We start from the raw sequence: 24,388 nt of genomic DNA on the forward strand, positions 1-24,388 counted from the left end.
CCTACTCTCCATATGCTTTTGCATGTTTGTAAGCATTGCTCTAATTTCTGTCATAGCAGGGTTAGAAGATGAGGAGGGTTGTGCTTGGTTTTTCTTGCCAGAATTAGGATGGTAATATTTCTACTGTGGTGGAGGTTGTTGTTGTGGTTGTTGTGAAGGTGGAGGGTTTTGTACATTGGTACTCTAGTAAGAAAGATATGGATGGTTCTGGAGACCAGGATTATAAGAGTTGGAGTATGGGTTATTTTGCCTATAGGTTTGAAAGGCATTAATTTGCTCCATGGAACTCCTACAATCTTGCTCCCAATGCCCTATAATTCCACAATTTTCACAAAAAGCTTCATTATTAGCAACAGCAAAAACATTAGCTACAGAGTTAGGAGTAACAGTAAGACTATCTAGTTGTAATACCCCGTATTTTTATACGTATTTTATTTAAAATATGTATTTTATAAGGGTATTTAAATAATTTTAGTATTTGAATTATGATATTTTAATTATTTATCCCATGTAAGTTGGGAATATTTTACTAAAGGAAAGTTTGTTTAATTAATTATTTTATAGAAGTTGGGGTTTTATTTTAAGAAATTATGATTTTAACAAGTTTTAGTAGGGAAGGGATTAGGAAAAACTAAAGGAGGAAAGTTTAGGGTAAAAGGGGTGATAGAGAAGGGGTATAAATATCCCTCTTATGACGCAATTCAACTTTGCCCAGAGTGGAGAAAACCCAAGGTAAACTTCTTTCCCTTTTTTCTTTATTTCTTCTTTCTTTTTCTTTTTCTCTCTCCTTCCCTTCCCCTTCTTGTTTGCGCACCACCACCATCGGAAACCACCACCACCGGTGGTCCGCCAGCCACCAGCACCAGCAGGCAGCAGTGGCGACCACCGGCGCTGGCAGCAGCCGGCAGTGGCGCCGGCCTGCTGTCGGCAGTCACAGCTTTCGAAAAAAAATATAAAAAAGTTTTAAAAATCAAATCTTTCTTACCCAAATATAATCTAGGCTTTAATCTAATTGTAAATTATGAGTTTGGAGATTTAATTTTGATGTTTGGTTATTGTAATTATGTTAATTAATTTTCAGATTTGGTTTTTAATTAAAAAGCCCCAATTTTTGAAACCCTAGGTTCTTGATTTATGAGTTAATGAAGGATTATGATGTACAATGGGGTAGACTTTTGTTTTAAGTGTTTTAAAGCTTAATTACAGCAAGTTTTAATTATAATAAAGCGCTGGAATTTTATGTAGAACACTTAATATTATGTTTCTTGAAGAAATTTTAATTACCCATTAATTGGGACTTAATTATGGTGTTTTAAATATAATTTCAGCTTACTTTAATTAAATTATGAGGGGTTTTAAAATAGTATATATTGCTGGAAATTTGTTTAGAGTGGATTTTAATACTCTATTATGAATTTAATGTGTAGGAGACTTTGAAGTAAGCAATTTCTACTAGTCGTGGCAATTTTAAAATCGTACTCAAGGTACGTTCGCGTACTTAGCATATTTTGATGATGTAGAATCATGCTAGGCTTGATTTTAATCAATTACAAGTAGTATCATGCTAAGGTTTATGTATGGAATTGTGAATTAATGGTGTTGGTGATTGAATTGTGAAGCATAAATTATTTGTGATGGTTTATGGATTGGAAAATTATATTTTGGGCATATTATGTTTGAACCACACTTTTATTTATGGCATGTTAGAATGCATGATTAATTAAACTACATGTTTAATTATGTTAGGAATATTGAAAAGGAATTTTATTATGGTTCAAATAATTTTTATTGATGCTTTAAGCATGAGGAAGGAGCTATATAAGTGTCTATGTACACGAGGAATAAATTGTATGTTGGTGCATTTGTGCACTTAAGGTGTTTTTAACACCGAGGGATAGGATTTTTGGCGCTTTATGCGTTTAAGGTGTCTTTGACACTGAGGTAGAATTAAAAAGGGTTCAACATTAAATAATATGTGGTCACTAATTATTCAAGAATTAATTTGGTATGTTCGGTTGATTGAATAACTATTGTTGATTGTTTTATTATACTTTGAGAGTCATCACCAAGTCCAATAAAATGTAAATAACGTAAAGTGAAAGAGATTACTCACCAAAACTCTTGGAACGTATATACCTTGAGTATGAACAATGGGGGGAGTTATGGGGTTTTATATTTAATCATAACTTCTAATGGAGTACAGGACGCTGTACATTCCTTTTTATTTATTATTATGCGCAGGAATTCCACCACCTTTGAGTGGTTTTGTTGCTGGCACGGTTAGCTCCCGTGTCAGTTAACCTCAATTTATTTGGGGGAGGATAGTTGGAAACCCATTCGATGCGTAATCAACGCTAAATGAATTATTTAGTGTCTAGTCATTGTGTTTTGTTGATTGATGTGTGTGCTTGTAAATAGGTTCAATGAGGTAAGTGTGTTGATAGGTGAAAGCATGTTAGTGTGTTTAATTTACGCTTATGTACTCAGCTTTGCTGATTGTGTGTGTGTTTGTGTGTTTGGCCATGTCTTTACCTTGGCCCTATGATGACCCATTTTTAATGGAGAGTAGTGGAAACAAGTAGAGATAAACTTTTCAGGTATTGAAGCATAATCATGATGGGGCATGAGAGAAGAGTGAATCTTGCTAGCTTTCATTAGATTACGATGTGTTTTATGCTTTATTTATGACATATTTTATGTGGACTAACACAAAGGTTTGGTTTTGGAACGGTTTTGAATAATGGTCTTTAATGGTTCCAAGTTGTAGTTTGATTTTATTTGACTTTGTTTGTTTGGTTTTAAACTTTACTTTCGTTTGGTTGACTTTTGAGTTGACTTGTTTAAACGGTTTTTAATTTTCAGTCTTCCGCTGTGTATCTTTGATAATTGCCTTAGCCGTTTTCACGGTGGCGGTAATGTCTTAGATATTCCTAAATCGTATTTTAAAGAGTAGAATGGGTATTTAAAGGAAAGGAATTTCTAGGGTGTTATACTAGTTTCTGACAAATAGATGTTTACTGAGCTTGTAAAAAGGATACGGAATCAACATTATGTTTTCTTTGTTAGCATACCCTCTCGGATTCCCGTAATGGGAATTGTGTATTTCCATATCTTCGATAACCTGTCCTGCATCTTCCACATTAAGATTCATGAATCTCCCACAAGCTGTAGAATCTAGAAATGATCCAGATGAATTTCCAAATCCATTGTAAAAGGCTTGGATCAATTGCCATTGTGCCAGATTATGGTGGGGGCATTCTCTTTGTAGATCCTTGAACCTCTCCCAAGCCTCATATAGAGTTTCATCGGCCTCTTGGGCGAAGTTCTGAATAGCACTCCTTAGTACAGTTGTTCTCTCTACAGGGTAATATTTATTATAAAAATTCAAGGCAAGAGTTTCCCAGTCAGTAATACCAAGTGCAGTTCTATTCAAACCATTAAACCATAATTTAGCTTTTCCACATAATGAAAAGGGAAAAAGAATCTCCCTGATTTGGTCCTGCGTGACCCCGGCTTGTCTAATGGTGTTTCAATACTGGCAGAAATATGCAATGTGAAGATTAGGATCTTCACCCTTAGCTCCACTGAATTGCTTCCTCTCTATCATGGTGATAAATTGGGGTTTGATTTCAAATTGCACTCCATCAAGGGCCGAAGTGGGAGTAAGGTGTGGAAAATCTGTGAGCTTTGGCTGCGAATAATCAATGAGCTTCTTTGGTACCGCCATCTCTGATTCTGGATCTAAAGGAATTTCTGAGTCACTAGAATTAGTTGGAGGGTCTCTTCGATTATTGCCTTCCTTAGAACCAGCCAGGATTTGTCTATAAAGATTCTTTTGCCAACGGAACGAGCGCTCGTTCTCAAGATCGAATGGAATGTAACCTGATCTGGAACACCTGGGCATAAACAAAGAACTAAAAGACAAATACGAGAATTGCCACAAAGAACTAACGTTCTCTGAGACATGAGGGGATAATCTAGACTAAAAAAATAATTAGAAAATAAAAAATAAAACCGTATCCCCGGCAACGGCGCCAAAATTTGACAGGCTCAAGTCGTACTCACCCAATCAAAAATAATACCTAAATCCACTAACTATGTAGATAGGGAAGAAGGGTCGAACCACGGGGAAACAAGTCAATTTATTTCTAATTAATTAAAAGCAAAAAAAATAATCAAGTAATCAAATTATTATTATAAGGGTAACTAAACTACTAAAAGTAAGAGTAGGAAGGAATAAAAATAAGAGGGAATTCAATGAAATAAAAGCCTACGGTATAGGTTCACCAATAAACAATATTCCAGAGTAAGACATAATAATCAATCATCAATGCATCAATTAATCAGATCATAAAAGGCTTTCGCTACGTATTACAATAACAGATTTAATTTACCGGTATTAAATCTCATCTCTCGAATCTCGACTTAACCATTTATAAATCAGTCCGCCTATTGAAACTAAGCCTAAACATCAATTCTCATCTCTCGAATCTCAAATCAATATTGCTAAAATCATACAATAAAACCAGGACTAAGCTAATTGCATATCATTAAATCAATCAAAAGGAAAATAATTAATCATAGACAATCAACAATCATAAATTACCCCTTCATATTATTTATTAGATCCCCATAAACCCTAGAAATAAAAATACTCACTCATAATTAAATCTAAACTAAATAAAGCAATTAAATAAGCCATAAGAGAATAAAGAAATAAAATTGCTGAAATTAATAGAGAAGAAATCGTTACAAAAATCAATGGAACTACAAAGTTGAGTCAAGAACAAGAGTTGAGAAAATTCTAGAGATAGAAAATAATCTAAGTAGAGAGAGAAAGTCTAAGAAAGAAGGTAAATAAAAATTAATCACTAAAATCATACTTAAACAACTCTAAAACAATCCTAATTAGAAACTAAGAATTCGGCAAATCAGGTCTCTCGGAAACACGCGCCCGATCGGGCAAAGGGCCGCCCGATCGGACCCGCCTTTTTCTTCGTATCTTTTTTGGGCATCTGCGCCCGATTGAGCTAACTCTTACCCGATCGGGCGCGCCTTGCTCGATGCACCTGACTGCGAGCCCGCCCGAACTGGCGTAAGCTTGCCCGATCAGGCCCGGTTACTTCTTCGAGGCTTGGACTTGGATTGGACTTGATTCTTCGGCCCAATCCGGATTTCCTCTTCAGGTCTTGAATACTTGGTCCAAATACCCCGGTATCATATATACCGAGCCCTTAATCACCGGATCTAACCGGTCATAGGCTTCAAAGATGGTCGTGCTCCTCTAGAGTTCGTAGTTGCTCCATGAAAACCCGGGAAAACACTCCAAAAGTGCAATTACCTACAAAACTCAAGCAAAACTACAAAAACACTAGAAAACACCAATTAGTAATAAAAGTGGCTCTAAAGAGCCAAAAATACTACTAATTATGACCAAGGGAAAGGGGTAAAATACTATATAAACTAGACACATCAATGCTTATGCCAAAAATGTTAATCAAAATTACGCACATGAAATACTTTCAACTTTTCAAGTCTCATCCACTCATTCTAAATTATTGCCAAAATTAATTTTAGGAATTAAAATAGAAATCCTCCCCAGTGGAGTCACCAAAAAAACTGTAGGGAATATTTGGTACGACTGTCGCGTGTCTACCAAATATTAACCTAACTAAAACCTCCTAAAATGTAGTAGGGTAAGCTAGGGTCGATCCCACAGAGAATTGGATTATCAAATTATTACTTGTGTAAGTTAGAAACCCCTGTTTTGAAGAAACAATGATATGATCTAATAAATAAACTACTAACTAGATAACAAATAAAGCACGGAGAAGTAAACTAATAAAAATTAAAATACGATAAAATCAAAAATAATGAAATAGGGAATCGGGAGATGTATTATAGCATTGGAGTATCAATTATTGCTCATCGAATTATACGAATTACATTTATATCTTAATGTTAACCAAGGAACACAAACAAGCATTCAAAACTTCCCTTAATTGCATATATACCAAACGAGCTCTCGGAATATTGTCTAACTAACTAATAATCTAGAACAAGCTCTCTAGACTCGATTAATTAGCCGCATTAATAACAAGGAAGTAGTTAACTTAAGCCACGAGTCTCACAAGCTCGGACTTGTGCAACTCAAAGGGTTGATAATCTTAGATATCGGACAAGTTTCAGTCACCTATCAAATACCTAAGTGCTACTAAGGAATACTAACCCGAACAATTACGTATCACACGGTAGTACTCTAGCAATTAAACTAACAAATTATACTAAAGATGGCCGGTCTCAAACATAATCAACTAGTTTGTAATTCAAGCGGATTATCAAACCAATTAAGAATATAAACATAATACCCAAGGACTACAACATATCAATTCTCACAATCCAATAATCCAATGCATAATTGATCTCCCTACCCCTCTAATAATTTAGCCTAACATAACAAATATTGAGGTTATCATACTAGAACATATAGAATTCATAGTTAAACTAGTTAACAAAGCAAAATAGAAATAGACTACTAGAAATTATATTAAGCAATCAAAGTATAATTCCCAGGAGTAACTGACGCATTCAAGAACAAATTAAGGAAGCACTAACTTTATTATTTCCATTTTCTAAACAAAACTTCTACTACTAATCCAAAGTAAAAACAAGCAGCTGACAATTGAATGTAAACAAAATATATAAAATACCAAAAGCTTCCAGTAGATGATCAGAGTAACCATGCACAGAACCAAGCCACCTCTGTTCACTCGTCTACCACCTCTGTTCACTGTTGGATCTCGCAACTCTCCGCCGAAATTCAGATTATATTCCCTCAAGTGCAACTCAAAGGGTTGATAATCTTAGATATCGGACAAGTTTCAGTCACCTATCAAATACCTAAGTGCTACTAAGGAATACTAACCCGGACAATTACGTATCACACGGTAGTACTCTAGCAATTAAACTAACAAATTATACTAAAGATGGCCGGTCTCAAACATAATCAACTAGTTCGTAATTCAAGCGGATTATCAAACCAATTAAGAAAAGGACTCGTGCTCATATACTGGAGCAAGCTCGTCATATTCCGTTACCTCACAGTGAAAGTTCATCTTCGGACGAGGAGGGTGAATATATTTTTGAGATGGGTGATCAAACACTAAAGCAGCTTGCAGCTCCAACGTTTGATCCAAATTTATTGTGCATAGTAGACGATGAGGCAAAAATTGAGATCAAGCCGGGGTTGATTAGAGCTCTTCCCACATTTTCAGGTTTCTGTAATACTAACTCCTTGGGTTCAGTTCACATGAATGAGGCTAGCAGATTTTTGAAGGAATTGCACATAGCATGTGCGGGGATGAAACCGGCTGGTGTCACCCTCGAACAGCTCAAGTTAAAGGCATTTCCTTTTGCCTTGTCTGATGCTGCCAAGGAGTGGTTATTTGAAGTACCTGCTGGAACCATCACAACATGGGATCAAATGCTATAATTTTGGCGCCGTTGCCGGGGAATTGGCGTTTTATTTTATTATTTCTTGTGTTTTTCTAACCGTTCTTACTAACTTGTCACCTAGTTCCTTGTTCTTGTATGTGTGACAGAAATTTGAAACATCAAAGATTGAGAAATTTTGCGGCAAGGAACCAGGGACTTATAATTCATCCTTTTTCTACTCTTCCTGTAGCTAAAAGGACTCGTGCTCATATACTAGAGCAAGCTCGTCATATTTCGTTACCTCACAGTGAAAGTTCATCTTCGGACGAAGAGGGTGAATATATTTTTGAGATGGGTGATCAAACACTAAAGCAGCTTGCAGCTCCAACGTTTGATCCAAATTTATTGTGCATAGTAGACGATGAGGCAGAAATTGAGATCAAGCCGGGGTTGATTAGAGCTCTTCCCACATTTTCAGGTTTCCGTAATACTAACTCCTTAGGTTCAGTTCACATGAATGAGGCTAGCAGATTTTTGAAGGAATTTCACATAGCATGTGCAGGGATGAAACCGGCTGGTGTCACCCTCGAACAGCTCAAGTTAAAGGAATTTCCTTTTGCCTTATCTGATGCTGCCAAGGAGTGGTTATTTGAAGTACCTGCTGGAACCATCACAACATGGGATCAAATGCTAAAAGTATTCGCAGAAAGATATTTTCCAGCATCTTCAGGAAAGAAATATGTGGAATTCGAAAAGACGATGCAGAGACACTTCATGAGTACTGGGAGCGTTTCAAGAAACTATGTGATAGTTGTCCAAACCATCAAATCAGTGAGCAATTATTAATACAGTACTTTTACGAAGGACTCAAAGAGACAGACAGGAATCTAGTTGATGCAGCAAGTGGTGGAGCACTGGTTGACAAAACACCCGCCGAGGCAAAGAAACTGATTGCAAACATGGCTGCAAACTCTCAGTATCGAGGAGGTCGAAATATCAAGTCCACCTCAGTACGTCAAGTTAATGAAGTGGTGAGTTCTAACCTCGAGCAACAAGTAGCTAAACTCACTTCCTTAGTGGAGCGAGTAATGATCGAAAAAGGGCAAGAAAAAGTATGTGGCCTTTGTTCAATGGTAGGACACCCAACTGATATGTGTCCTACTCTGCAAGAAGAAGAAATGAATTCGATTGGTGGTGGTCAGGGGCAGCAAAGACGTTATGATCCATTCTCTCAGACTTATAATCCGGGGTGGAGAGATCATCCAAACCTGAGATATGGTAATGCTCAGCAGAAGGCAGGAAACTCTAACCTCAGACCACCAGCTTTCCAGCAACAGCAAGCTTCTAATCCTCCACCTGGGTTTCATCAGCAACCACAATATCAGCCGCGACCTCAAAATCAACAAGTTTCCCAGCCACAATCTGGTAGCATGTCTCTGGAAGATATTGTGAAGGCAATGGCTGACAACACTTTGCATTTCCAGCAAGAGACAAGAAGTGGTCTAAAGAACTTGGAGAACCAAGTTTCTTAGTTAGCTAACACAGTGGGAAAGCTCCAAGCTCAGAACTCTAATAAGCTTTCGAGTCAACCAGAGAGAAATCCAAAGGAGAACGCGAGTGCAATCTCCCTGAGAAGTGGCAAGCAATTAGAGGTTCCAACGAAAAAGACTGAAGAGTTGGCAGCACACCAAGAGGAACAAAGGACTATTGTTCCAGAGCAAGATAAGCAGCCCACTAAGGTAAGAGATGGTGTTTCTCCTAATACTGATCAGTTTAATTCTTCTGTTCCATTTCCTAGCAGGTTATCATCTAAGAATAAGAAGAGAGAGCAAGAAAAGGAGAAAGAGACCCTGGACATTTTTCGCAAGGTTGAGGTAAACATACCTTTACTGGAAGCTATAAGACAAGTGTCGCGGTATGCAAAGTTTTTGAAGGAGTTATGTACTAACAAGAGGAGATTGAGTGGAGATGAAAAAGTCAGTGTAAGTGAGAATGTGTCTGTTGTTTTACAGAGGAAAGTTCCTCCAAAGTACAAGGATCCAGGTATTTTCACTATACCATGTAAAATAGGTAACACGAGATACGATAAATGCATGCTAGATTTAGGAGCTTCTATTAATGTCATGCCTTTATATATCTATAAAGCTCTGAACTTAGGACCTTTGAAAGACACTCGAGTGATTATTCAGCTTGCTGACCGTTCTAATACATACCATGTAGGAGTAGTTGAGGATGTTTTAGTGCAAGTGAATGAACTGGTATTTCCTGCTGATTTTTATGTTTTAGATATGCCAAATGATGAATCCCCTAGTGCAGCACCTATCTTATTAGGAAGACCTTTTCTGAAAACATCTAGAACTAAAATTGATGTTCACAGTGGGGTGTTGACCATGGAATTCGATGGGGAGGTTATTCGGTTTAATTTATTTGATGCCATGAGATATCCCTCTGATTGTGAATCTGTTTCTAGTATATATGTCATTGATGCACTAACTGAGCAGGTATTCTTTCTCTCTGGTCATGATGGGTTAGATGTTGTTTTGACTGCGCCTATGGAAAAAGAAAAGTATACTGACTTGCAGGAACATTTTGAGCTTAAGGGGGAAGTTAAGGAAGCTTTTTCCTCTCTAGAAATACTTCCTGATAAGCAATTAAGGTATGACAAACGGTTTATGCAGTTACCTGTCACTTCTAACAGATTGTTACCTTCAATTGTACAGGCCCCTGAAGTAGAACTAAAGCCACTGCCAAACCATCTCAAGTATGCATTTTTGGGAGAAAATGACACTTTGCCAGTCATAATGGCGAGTAATCTAACTCCGAATCAAGAGCAAAAGCTGGTGCAAGTTCTGAAGGAACATAAAACAGCTCTAGGGTGGACAGTTGCTGATATAAAAGGAATTAGCCCCTCTATGTGTCAGCACAGAATCTTATTAGAAGAGGGAGCTAAACCCGTGAGCCAAGTGCAGCGACGACTTAATCCACCTATGATGGAAGTGGTGAAGAAAGAAGTAATGAAGCTTCTTGAATTAGGGGTGATATACCCTATATCCGATAGCCCTTGGGTCAGTCCCTTGCAAGTGGTCCCAAAAAAGTCAGGAGTCACAGTGGTGGAAAACGATAAGGGAGAAATGGTTCCCACCCGAGTACAAAATGGGTGGAGAGTTTGTGTAGATTACAGAAAACTCAATTCTTTGACTCGAAAAGATCATTTTCCCTTACCATTTATTGATCAAATGGTAGAACGTCTTGCTGGTCATGCTTATTACTGTTTTCTTGACGGTTTTTCAGGTTATGTGCAGGTTCCTATAGCTCCGGAGGATCAAGAAAAAACGACGTTCACATGCCCGTACGGCACGTTTGCGTATCGTTGTATGCCATTTGGACTGTGCAATGCTCCAGCGACTTTTCAGAGATGTATGGTAAGCATCTTTTCAGATTACCTTGAAAATTTCATAGAAGTTTTCATGGATGATTTCACTGTACATGGAGATTCTTTTGATAGATGCTTAGAACACCTCACTTTGGTCCTTAAACGTTGTCTTGAAACTAACCTTGTGCTTAATTCTGAAAAATGTCATTTCATGGTTCAACAAGGTATAGTTTTAGGCCATATTGTGTCGTTTGAAGGAATAAAAGTTGATAAAGCTAAAATAGATCTTATTTCTTCTCTGCCTTACCCCGCCTCTATGCGGGAAGTTCGATCTTTTCTTGGCCATGCAGGGTTCTATCGCAGGTTTATTGAAGGATTCTCGAAGATTGCGCAACCACTATGCAGACTACTCCAAAAAGATGTGGAGTTCCATTTTGATGAGGCCTGTAAGCAGACATTTGACAAGCTGAAAGACAAGTTGGTCACTGCCCCTGTTCTACAACCTCCTAACTGGGAGCTCCCATTCGAGTTGATGTGCGACGCTTCTAATTATGCTGTAGGAGCAGTGCTAGGTCAGCGAGTTAGAAAAGTTCCCCTTGCCATCTACTATGCCTCAAGGACTTTGTATGCAGCTCAAGCTAATTATACTACAACTGAGAAAGAACTTTTAGCTGTAGTTTATGCTTTAGACAAATTCAGGTCTTATTTATTGGGTACTAAAATTATTGTGTTTACTGATCATGCAGCGCTGAAATATTTATGGTCAAAGGATGTATCCAAACCTAGGCTAATACGTTGGATTTTATTGCTTCAACAATTTAATGTTGAAATAAAAGATAAAAAAGGTTCTGACAATAGTGTTGCTAATCACTTGAGCAGGTTAGTTATTGAAGCTGATGAAGATCACGCCCCAACCAATGAAGAGTTCCCCGATGAGCAACTTCATGCCTTGAACTCAGGAACTCCGTGGTATGCTGATTTGGTGAATTTTCTAGCATCTGGGAAGTTTCCAGCCAGCTACACCAAGGCACAAAAGGACCAGATGCGTAGTATAGAAAAATACTACATATGGGATGACCCATACCTCTGGAAATACTGTGTTGATCAACTAGTCAGAAGGTGCGTACCCGATTCTGAAATTCTGTCTATACTAACTTTCTGCCATTCTTATGCATGTGGGGGACATTTTGGACCAAAGAGAACCGCACGCAAGGTTTTAGAGAGTGGATTCTACTGGCCATCCATATTTAAAGATGCATATGAAATCTGTAAGGCATGTGATAGTTGTCAAAGAACAGGTACACTAGGTCCTAGGAATGAAATGCCCCAAACTCCTATCTTAATATGTGAAATCTTCGACGTTTGGGGTATGGATTTTATGGGTCCCTTCCCCTCTTCTTTCGGTTTTCAATATATTTTGCTTGCTGTCAATTATGTCTCGAAATGGATGGAAGCTATAGCCACCTGTACTGATGATTCTAAAGTTGTTGCAGAATTTTTGAAATCAAATATTTTTGCTAGATTCGGATTCCCGAGAGCCATCATCACTGACAAGGGGACACACTTTTGCAATAAGACAATAGGAGCTCTCTTGAAGAAGTATAATGTGTTTCATCGAGTGTCCACTGCATATCACCCACAAACAAATGGACAGGCAGAAGTCTCCAATCGAGAAATCAAGTCCATTCTAGAGAAGACTGTGAATCCAAACAGGAAAGATTGGAGTCTCCGCCTCAACGATGCTCTGTGGGCGTACAGAACAGCGTATAAAACTCCGATCGGGATGTCTCCTTACAGGCTTGTGTTTGGTAAACCTTGCCATCTGCCAGTAGAATTGGAACACAAAGCCTTTTGGGCCGTGAAACAATGCAATATGGAAATGGATGCAGCGGGGGAGCACAAGAAACTTCAATTGCAAGAACTTGAGGAAATCCGAAATGATGCTTTCGAGAATGTGAGAATTTACAATGAGAAGACCAAGGCATTCCATGATGAGCGCATAACACGAAAGACATTTACAGTGGGGCAGAAAGTTCTCTTGTACCATTCTCGGCTCAAACTATTTCCTGGTAAACTCCGTTCTCGATGGGTGGGACCATTTGTTGTCACAAAGGTGTATGAGCATGGTGCAGGGGAGATTCGCAGTGAAGATACGGGGAAGGAATTCAAGGTGAACGGCCATCGACTCAAGCCGTACTATGAGGGTCATCAGGTCCAAAACGTTGAAGTGATGGAGCTAGAAGTTCCAAATTATGACAACTAGCATGCTGAAAAGGCGTCGAGCTAAATAAAGTGCTATTGGGAGGCAGCCCAAATTTATTTTGTTTGTTTTTGTCATTTTATTTTTAAGTTTATATTTCTGTTTTCTTTCTTAAAAAAAATTAAAATAAAATAAAAAAAAAATAAAAAAAAAAGTGAAAAACTCTATGCTTTAGAGCAAGGAGAAATGTTCTTGAGCTGCCTCTTTTCTTCACTCAGCTAAGTAGGAAGATATTTTCATTCAAGGCCCAAATGTAAAATCCTACACAATAAAACAATATTGGGCTTGAAATATTTGAGAGTCAACTGGCTTGTAAATTTTGCTTCTCTTAATCAAAGTGGCGTAGAATGCAATTTGATGCCGATATTTTCTTTCCTACAAACAAATAAATAAAATAGTAGTAAATCATGTATAGGATAGAAAATTACTTATTATACTCTTAAATTATCAAATGCCAATATAAAATCAAGAGTTTAATATATAAAAATAATATACTTTTATGGTCCTATCAATATTTCAAGCATACCACACTAGAGCCCCATTGTGATCATACAGTTAAGCATGGTAGCGTCCAAAGGGAAGGAAGCTAGAGTAAAATGAGTCGCCAACAAGTTTTAGGAACTTGTAAACCGTTCACAGGGTGAAGGTTACACCCCTTAACAATCCGGGAGATCGTTAACTCCAATAGGTCTGGAACCATGACTGGAAGTTTAGGGATGAAGGTACAAATTGATGGGTGTCCTAAATGGAACCCATTTGATGAGTATTTAGGTTGTTTCCACCTTCTTTTCATGGCTTTCATACTTAATAAATGCTTAGTTTTATGATTTTGCTCTTGGTTTTACCTTTTCTCTCTCATTTTGTAGCTTTTGTGCATTTTTATGGTTTTTCTAGTATTTTCTCCTTTATTTTCTCTATTTTTGTGGTTGTAGGTATTGTACGAGATTGGGGTCTTGATATTGGTGATTTACTAAGGTGAAAGATGCTTTTGGAGCAAGCTCATAGCAATTGGAAAGCTCAAGATGCAAGGAAGTGGATTCTCCAAGTTCTAGCTCTTACGCTTTCAAGTCGTACTCTCATGAAAATGGGGTGTTGAACCCACAATCAGGTGCTTTTCGGATTGCCTCTCTTAGTGTTTATAATCATCATGTTGCGCTTTCAATTGAAGGCCTTGGCGAACGCATGAATCCGCAAGAAGATCGAAGAAACCCAGAGACGCGCGGGCACTACACCTGCCTGCGCGGGTGCGCCATATTCGTGCGCGGGCGCGTCAACCCTGCTCGTACGGCCGCGCCTCTCTGGGTACTTCCTTGCTCGGTTTTTGTTCGCGCCTCCTATATATATCTTTGTAACCCGATTTTTGGGCCAAGTTTTTAGAATAAGTTGGAGAGAATTAGAATTCATAATTTTAGCTTAGTTGAGAGCTTCTCTCTATAGTTTTAGGGTTAGTTTAGGAGTAGATTTTAGAGAGAGAAAGTGAGGAATTTCATTGGTGATTGAGAGATTGAAGATTGAATGGTGACAATTGTGTTGAAAATCTTCTCTATTATTAATGAGCATTCTTAACTCTATCTCATTTTATTGCTTTGTTTAATATTCATGTTTGTTTGGATTGATTTTAATGTTTGATGCTTGATTAGTGTAGTTGTTCTTCATATTTTGTTGATTCTTGATTTCTTTAGTTGTTTTTGATTAGATGATGATGTTTGAGTAGTTTTTTGGCTAGGGATAGGGTGAAACTTGTATGATTGATTGATTGTGCTTAATTTGGGGATTGTGTTGATTAATTGTTGAGATTAAAGTGATTAATGGAAGTTTGTATGTGTGTAATTCGATTAGGCCTTGAGAATTATGCTAGATTGCATTGTAGTTTCTAATGATAAGAACCATTGATTTAGGAATTGCAATTGTCGATTGAGCTTGATTAGTGATGCCCCAAGTTAGAGTCTCTCGTAGTTGGCGCTAGTTTGACCTCTAGGAGATAGCTTGTTGACTCTTTTGATTGAGCTTGCCATTAGTCTTCACAACCATTGACTTGCATGTATTTCCGAGCTGCTATAATTGTTATGATTACTTGTTGATCCTCGTTCCTAGTGTTTTATTAGTTTGGTTCTTCGTTTTGTTAGTTGGTTAGTGTTTATCTTTAATCCTTAGACTTCGACCTAGCTTAGGCACATAATTAAGAGCGCTTGAACATTATCGTTCCTTTGGGTTCGACCCTTGACTTGCCTCTATACTAGTATTTAGGTTGGTTAAGTGTTTATAAATTTAGTTTGACCGAGGGAGGATTAGTTTCAATGACCTTGTTCCACCCCTCGTCACAAATCCAACCTAAAAGAGATTGAATCTGCCCTAATAATAGGCCTCTACTTTATTCTTCTCGTATTCATGTGCGCTTTCTTACTAACATACAATCAATAGGTTAACCCTAAACCTTTTTAATCTATGTTGGTTGAATATTAATGCACAGACAAAACTATTATTGGCGATCACTTAAATTATAATCATATTAGCCTAAACAAGATTATTAATTATCTTATTAAGCATGAGTACAAATACAAATTCCATTTAAGCATGCATGAAAGGTGTGATCAAGCAATAACAATAAAATCAAGCAACATAACAATCATCATCATAATAATCATCAATCTCAATAAAGCATATAAATAATAGCATGATACTAGGAATCAACAAAGTAATCTAAGCATGATTTGATTGATTTCTATATCAAAAGATTAATAAAACAATAAAATTACTTACTTCGATGCCTCGTACCTCTTCTTAATAACAAAATACACGCGTTAGTAAATTCAAGGAAAATAATAAAATCAAACAATTAAATTAAATAATTGAAATAGAAATTTGGGACCAAAACCCTCAGAAATATTCAACCTTTCACGTCTAGGGCTAAGGCAACTTCAAACGTGGATAGGTATGTCTAGAACTAATGTATGAGGAATTTTGACAGAGGGAAGGTTTAGAAAAAGAATAGAGAGAAGAGAAAGCTTCTAGCTTTTAGAGAGAGAGAAAGAGAGATGATGGTTGTGAATGAAAAAAAAAGGGAGACACGACCCCTATTTATAGAAAAAAATAGCACGGAATCAAATCAAGTCCTATTCGGAATAAAATACCTCATGTCGCCAACGACAGGAGTCAGCGCCAGACGACAGAAGCAGCGCCAAGCGACAACTTTGTCGTCTCACACTAAGTCAAAAGTACAACGCGCTTTGTACGCGAAATCATCTTTTTAAATCGATTAAGCATGTAATTCCGCGTTAAGCAGATTAAAATCATATTTGTGACAAATCATATATTTTATTCAAAAATAAAATAACTTTAAAAATATAATCATCAATCCTAATCTTATTAGAATTAAAAAGAACCTCCTAGATATTCCTAGAAGATTAAAATCAATCCTAATTACTTTAGAAATAATAATTAATTCCTGTCAATAATAATAATAATAATAATAATAATAATAATAATAATAATTAATAGGTCTTCCTCTAGATCATTAGGCCACATGTAAAATCATTGGGCCAAATTTAATTTAATCCATAACTTCCTCGTTATTCATTGAAATTGGGTTTATAATATAACGTTGGAAAGCTTTTTTCAAGCCCAATCCAACTACACTACTATTGCACCCTTATTATAGACCAAACCAAATTGGACTGGTTATTTTCATACATAGAGTAAGAAAAGAAATATTTTTAAAAATAGAAAAAGAGATATTTAAATAAAAACATCCTCATCACTAGACTTTTCACACTTTCACTTCGTTCGATAATCAAATGACGTGAAAGGTATTCATCACTGGGTTTGGTTTTGGGGTGACACATTTGGGTGATTACACTCCGTTTTATAAAATCTGCAATAATTTCCAATAAAAAAAAGCTACACATTATCTACAACAAACTAAAAGTTTCCTCTTTTAGTAAATTATTTTTGATAAAATTACCACCATACCCTTAATTTATTTTACTTAACTTCAATACACCACATGTTAACTTATTAACCCAAATTAATTTATCCCCAATTAAAACCCCAACCCACATTCTCTCTCCTCTCTGACAACCGCCTCCACCACCAACATTACCTAACTTTTCTCTCTCCTCCCTCTCAACCACAAGCAATACTTTTCTCTCTCTTCTCCCTCTTCTTTCACCATGCCACCCATTCACACCATAGCCGCCGGTTCTTATCGATTCGCCGCTCATTCTCATCGATTCGCCTCCCGCTCTCTTTTCCCTTTTCAAAGTTTTCAATTCGCAATTAATTTGGGTAGGGTTCAATAATTTTTTGTAACCAATAAGAGTGAGGTCTTTGTGGTTGTGCGTATTTTATCTTTGTGGTGGTAAGGTGGGTTTCAAATCTAAGTGGTGGTGAGCATCGTTGGTGGTGATGAGTTGGGGTTTTGGTTCGTTAGTGTTGGTTGATTACTGGTGACGTAGGTTTCCGATTCGTTGGTGCTGGCTGGTGATGGCGTGGCGGTTCGTTTGGTGGTGGCTGGTGACGTGGGGTTTCGGTTGGTGGTAATGAGGTGGGATTTCGATTTAGGGGTAGTAATGTGGGGTTTTAGATCTTGGTGGTGGTGAGACCGTAAGAGGGTGGTTACTAGGTGGGGTATTATTGGTGGTGTGAGTTGGTTAGGTGGGTTTTAGGCGGTTATGGTTACAACGTGGGTAACGTGGATTTTAGGCATGTTTCGAAGCTTGTGGTGGTGGCATGGTGGGTATATGGTGGTTTCGGTGGTTAGTGTGGCGTGGGTGTTTGTGTGGTGGTTGTGCGGCCCATTAGTGTTACTAGTGGAGTATGTGTGTGTTAGCGGTGGTGAACTGGTGGAGTTCTCTTTCTCTCTCATTCAATTAATCACATGCCCCTCTATTTCCTAATATTTATTTAAGAAATTTTGTATTGGGAATTGTGCAAGCGAGTTTGTTGAAGATTTTATGAAATGGAGGTAGTAACTTTCACCAGAAAGCCGAATAAAGTCAATAAACCATTAAAATTTGAATAATCCTAAACCTTCACGATGACGGCACCTACGCTGCGTCGTACCACAGTGTAACGTTGCGCGATGCAACGAGGCATATCATGCTACACGTTTGGATTAGCACAACCTTTTTTTCTTCCACATTCACTTCAACCGGCGTTGTGACTCACCAAGGTCGTCGCAGCATTTTGTACAGTATCACGACACTAGTTCGCCACCCTGGCGTGTCGCACTGCTTTTGCGTCTTTCACTTTCTTTTGTAGCGCTCCACTTTATAAACACTAGTGCACTTGTTTAGAGTTCATTTGGCATTGTTGCGGTTTTCAGTTTTTTGGTTTTTTTGCATTTTAAAAGTGTATGATATATGTCATATAATGAATAAAAAATTAGTCAAACTTATTAAAATCATGCTAATTTTGAAAACAGACAACAGAAAAGTGAAAACACCTTTTTCTTGTTTCCTGTTTTTGGTTTTTTGTTTTAAAAAAAAAAACTGAAAATTGAAAACAAAAAACAATGCCAAACAAGCACTTAGTTTCGAGCATCAGTTTTCACTCTCATATAAGTCATAGCAAGCTTCATCCGTTCCCTAGACAATAATCATTTCTCCCTTGAGTATTCCTAAACATCGATCCCTAAAATACTCAAAGCTCTGTTTATAGTCCACAATGTGAAAGGTATAAATTTTGAGGGTTTAAACCTCTATTCTATTCCATTTTAATAAATTTATTTGACTTATTAACTCATTAAAGTTTGCTAATATTCCATTCGTGATGTAGTTGCAAGTTGTTACAATCAAAGTAAGTAGAGTAATTTAGTTTAATTATTCTATTATATATAATTCATGCTAATATCATGTTTACAGATTATTTTATCTATTAATATCTTGTTCATATTAGTATCATACTATCATGCCTAGGATTTATTAAAAATTATTTCTTATCTTTTTAATTGCTAAGTTGCTTCCTATATATATGCATGTTTTAACTCAACTGCACATTTCAGATAAGACCTATAAATGAAATCATGCCTAATAAGATAGTTTGAATCTTAAGTTACTTTTTAATCTTGTTGCTACTTTCAAGTGATCACGATAATTAGTTTATGTGTACATTAATATTAAACTAAGGTCCCTCTCTGATTGTTGCAGTTTTTGGGAAATGTTGGTCATTTTGAGAGGGTAAAAGGGTGAAAGGTTTTTCTTGGGCGGGTGGGGGAAATTTTAAGGTTGGTCGGATGGGTGTGGGGTGATTTCAAGGGTTGGGGTAGTTGTGAAATCTGGGTGTTGGTAGTTTTGAGGGGTTGGGGTTGTTTCAGGAAGACGACATAGGGTTGTTTTGAGGTGGGATTGGGAGAAGCAGCGGTGTTTTTGATGTGATGGTGAAGGTCATAGTATTGGAGAGGTCTTAGTTTGAGCGGTGATAGAGAAGTCTCGGTGTTTCGGTGGAGGTTTCGAAAATATTTTTAAGGGTATTTGTGTAACGTCACTCTTTATACATCAACTGACATTAGTCTGATAATTGTGTTGTTAATGTCGTAATTAACTAAGAAAGAATAATACAAGATTACCAAAGTTAATTAAGTTTCTGTAATATACCAAAGAGGAAAAAAAAGAGTGTTACCAAATAGAATTTCCTAATTTCTTTTACCGAGATTAGGAAAAATATAGCCGCGCACGCGTTAAAATCTTATGGGATTGATAAATACTTTCAACATATTAAATTTTTTTTTTTATAATCTAAACTTATATATTAATAAACTTTCCTAAAATTGTTTATCACGTAGATTTATTCTAACATTACGCCACATCACCATTAGGATTGCAACATTTAATCCATGTCATTATTAATGAGAAATAAACATCCTAAAAGATTCGAACATTGAACCTTATGAATGTAATACTCATGAATATAATATAATATTATTTACCATCTTAGCCAATAATAAGTTACGTCCTCTTTATAAATGAATATGTCTTCATGGGGGGGGGACCAGAAAAGGCCCTTCGTTTTCCCCCTTCGTCGGCCCGTGCCACCTTCCTTAACAAGCCCTCGAGCCTTGTTTTTGCTACGTTCCTTATAGATGTCGTTGGGTTGACCCAACTTAGTTTCCGTCTGGGTATGCCCCCTTAGATTATTGTTGCATATTCAGCTCTGATTGCAGTTACGCGTGCTCCTTCGAGAAGTAATCGAGCTTTGGAAAAGTTCCTTAGCTATAATGGCTATTTCAGAATTTCCTCACGCAACCATAGCCTTCTTCCTCCACGTACATGCATGATCCAGTCGAACTGTCGAAACGGTTAAGTTTCGCCACTATGTCTATTTTGCTAGAGGCCCTGGCGATTCCACAGCCTAGCTTGTCCTCCACAAACCCAAAGCACCGCCTTTTGGGCGGCGCACAACAATAGATAAAATAATAATTATGTAGCCTATAAAATTGAATAAAGAGAATAGATTCGAAAACTCCATGACAATAGAAAATTATTTTTTATACTTTTTAATTTTTACTTAAATTTTATTTCAAAGTAGTAACCCATGTCCAATCCACACACTAATTTTTAATTTAATATAATCAAATTTATTAGTTAATACTAAAACATAACATACTTACATCATATTTGACACATGTCAAGCTAATAATTAAAAAAATTACGCCTAAACAATATCTTATGTGATCTCTTTTTTTTCCATTTATACAATATTAATCATAACTTTTAAATAATATCTTATAATTGAATCTAATTTTCATCATCAAATTCGTTTTAAAAATTTTAATAATATAAGATCCACTTATAATATATATAAAAAAAATAGAGAATCGATAAAAAAAAAAATTAAATATATAAACAATTCACTAAAAACACTTATTTTCAATGAAAATAATTTCAAGTCAATAGTAACATAGATTTCTTTACAAACGAGGCTACAAAGAGTACGTTGTTATATAAATAAGCGATATGACCGTATTTAACATTCAAACGAAAAAATTAATCCTAAAACTTTATCAATTATCTAGGCACCGCCTCGTCCGGGCACAAAACTAGGCATCGCTAGTTGGCATTCCAATTTTTCGGCAAGTGTCGAGCCACGTAAGTGACAAATAGATATTATTGTGACACATAGGGTGCTAAGCAAGCGAATTTTGGATAGATTTTGTAAGAAAAAAATGTTGTATAATGTTTTATTATCGATATGCTTCTAATATTTCATATATACAAAATTAATTATAACTAATTAATCAATATCTCGTAACTCAGTATTATTTCCACTATAAAATTCGTTTTAAAAAGTTTTTAAAATGAGATTCATTTATAATATATTTCAATAAAAAAATAGAAAATTAGTAAAAAGAAAAAAAAAGTTTTACTTAGAAAAAAAAATTAGTTTGGTTCAGTTCATTAGAAATAATTTAAGTGGAATATTAAAAAAAAAAAAAAAAGTTAATTATAACATAGATATTGTAGACACCCATTTGTGTCTCCCCAAAACCAAACCCAGTGATGAGTACCTTTCACGTCGAATCATAATCGAATGAAGTGAAAGTGTGGAAAGTTTAGTGTTGCGGGTAGTTTTAATTTCTTTTCTCTTCTCTCTGTTTTTGAAAACCTATTTTAAGAAAATAGCCAATCCAGTTTGGTTGGTCCATGATATGGGTACAATAGTAGTGTAGTTGAATAGGGCTTGAAAAGACCTTTCCGACGATATATTATAAGCCCAATTCCGATAAATATTGAGGAAGTTACGACCAAATTACTGAACTGGGTCTGGTTTGAGCTTTATATGCGGCCCAATGATCTAGAGGAGGGCCTAATATGGATTTATCATTCCTAATGCAATTAGGAATGGTTTTAGTCTTCTAGATTCTTTTAGAAGGTTCTTTTCATTCCTAATTCAATTAGCATTGATAAATTGACTTTTGTTGACTTTTTAGAGTTTTAATCAGAATAAAAGAATGTTTTTGAGGAAAATACAATTTTATCCTCCTGTACGGCAATTTCTATTTGAATTTTAGAAAACGCGTCAATAATTAAGTTAGCGCCAAACGCCAGCATTAGCGCCTGACGCTAAGCTTGGCGCCTGGCACTAATGTCAGCGTCTGGCGCTAACCTCGTTTTACGCGTTAAAACTCTGTTTTGATTTTTTATCTTTTTGGCTGATTTTCTCTATAAATAGTCTTCTAAAAACTCCGTTTTCATTCACCAACTCTCATCAAGAAATTCTTGATTACTCTCTCTCTCTTTTCTAAACTAGCTTTTCTCAAAATACAAAATTCCGCATTCACAAGACTTAGATACACCTAGTCATATTCGAAGTTGCCTTCGCCCTAGACATGAAGGGTTTAATTTCTGAGGGTTTGGTCCCAAATCTCTCTTTCAATTATTTAATTTAATTATTTTCCTTGAAGTTACTAACGTTTGTATTTTGTTATTAGAAAGAGATACGAGGCATCCAAGTAAGTGCTTTAATTGATTTATTGATATTATGATTTAGAAATCATGTCTAGGTTGTTATTATGATTCCTAGTGTCATGTTAGGGCGTTTTGATCTTCCTATTATCATGTTTAGGGTAAAGAATAAGTTTCTTAAATCAAGTATGATTAAAAGTATGGTGTTTCCTATTTTCTTTCCTAATATTCATGTTAGTATCATGTTAGGGCTAAATATTTGATTTTTATTACTTAGTGACATGCTAGGGTTTGTTATTAATCTTGTTAGTATCATGCCTACGATCTTGCTATTATTATCATGCTTTAACATGATGATTATGATTATTTTAATTATTATTATTGATTATTATTATGTTGCTTGATATTTATTGTTATTGCTTGATCACACCTTTTATGCATGTTTAAAGGGAATTTGTACTTGTAATCACGCTTAATAAGATAATTAATAATCTTGTTTAGGTTAATTTGATTATAATTCAAGTGATCACCAATAATAGTTTATTTGTACATTAATATTCAACCAACATAGATAAACAGGTTTAGGGTTAATTCTATTGATTGCATGTTAGTCAGAAAGCGCACATGAACACGATCAGAATAAAGTAGAGGCCTATTATTAGGGCAGGTTCAATCTCTTTTAGGTTGGATTTGTACCTTCATCCCCGAACTACCAGTCATGGTTCCAGACCTATTGGAGTTAACGATCTCCTGGATCGTTAAGGGGTGTAACCTTCACCCTGTGAATGGTTTACAAGTTCTAAAACTTGTTGGCGACTCTTTTGCTCTATCTTCCTTCCCTTTGGACGCCACCGTACTTTAGTGTATGATCACAGTGGGGTTCAAGCTAAGGGTAATGCTTGAAATATTCCCTACAGATATCTATTTAGAAATAAAACTACAAAAATACAATATATAAATAAGCGATATAATATCGTATGTCTAAATATTTTACATTATCAAAAGGGGTTATATGATCTTATTTAAAAGTAACATAAAAAGTTTTAGACAACTCAAACATCGTCCGGGTACAAAGCTAGTAAATAATATACAAGTATAAAGCTAAACTTTAAGCCAGGTCACGAGAAAGCGACACTTGGTGTTTCAAATTTTTGTCAAGTGTCGTGACACTTTGGCAACAGTTAATATTAGTTTGACAAGTACTCATTTAGGATAAAAAATTGGATAGATTTTATAAGATAAAAAGTTAGTATAAAGTTTTATTTTCGATAAAAAGTTGGATAAAGTTTTAGGATAAAATGGTAGGTTTAAAGTTTTATTTTCGATAAAATTCCTATATTTCAAATGTATAAAATAAATAATAAATTTCAATAAATATCTTATAAATTCTTTAACTTCTCACCATGTCACACTTGATAAATAAGCATTAATGTGACACATGGATATGTATAGTAGTCAACGAAATATAATTTTAGATGACATATAATTAAAATAAGAAAAAGGTAGGTTTCTAAGCTAAAGATGACTAAGGGTCTGTTCTCTTCCGTTGAAATTCAGTTCAGTTCAGTTCAATTCAGTTCAGTTCAGCTCAGTTCAGTTCAGTTCAGTTCAGTTCAGTTCAGTTCAGTTCAGCTCTTATGTCTAATGATATTGCTAATGATATAAAGCCAAATTTTATTCTTTTAAGCTCTTATTACAACGACAACAACAACAACAACAACAACAACAACAACAACAACAACAACAACAATTATAATAATAATAATAATAATAATTATTATTATTATTATTATTATAATAATAATAATAATAATAATAATAATATTAACAATAACAATAATAATAATAATAATAATAATAATAATAATAATAATAATAATCAATAAATAATAATAATAATAATAATAATAATAATAATAA

General features: G+C 35.8%; 1 protein-coding gene across 1 annotated transcript; it reads left to right on the plus strand.

The window, feature by feature from the left end:
• The first annotated feature begins 7,366 nt into the window (after positions 1–7,366).
• Positions 7,367–9,007, plus strand: LOC110694495. The gene is made up of 2 exons (XM_021871683.1): positions 7,367–7,473; positions 8,112–9,007. The coding sequence occupies exon 2, from the start codon at positions 8,112–8,114 to the stop codon at positions 8,964–8,966; it is 855 nt and encodes a 284-aa protein (XP_021727375.1). The 5' UTR covers positions 7,367–7,473; the 3' UTR covers positions 8,967–9,007.
• Positions 9,008–24,388: the final 15,381 nt, after the last annotated feature.

This window comes from Chenopodium quinoa, unplaced genomic scaffold (assembly GCF_001683475.1).
Source record: "Chenopodium quinoa cultivar QQ74 unplaced genomic scaffold, ASM168347v1, whole genome shotgun sequence".
Lineage (NCBI taxonomy): Eukaryota > Viridiplantae > Streptophyta > Magnoliopsida > Caryophyllales > Amaranthaceae > Chenopodium > Chenopodium quinoa.

Coding starts and splice junctions, on each gene's coding strand:
- LOC110694495 (XM_021871683.1), top strand. CDS start 8,112: ATGGGATCAAATGCTAAAAGTATTCGCAGAAAGATATTTTCCAGCATC.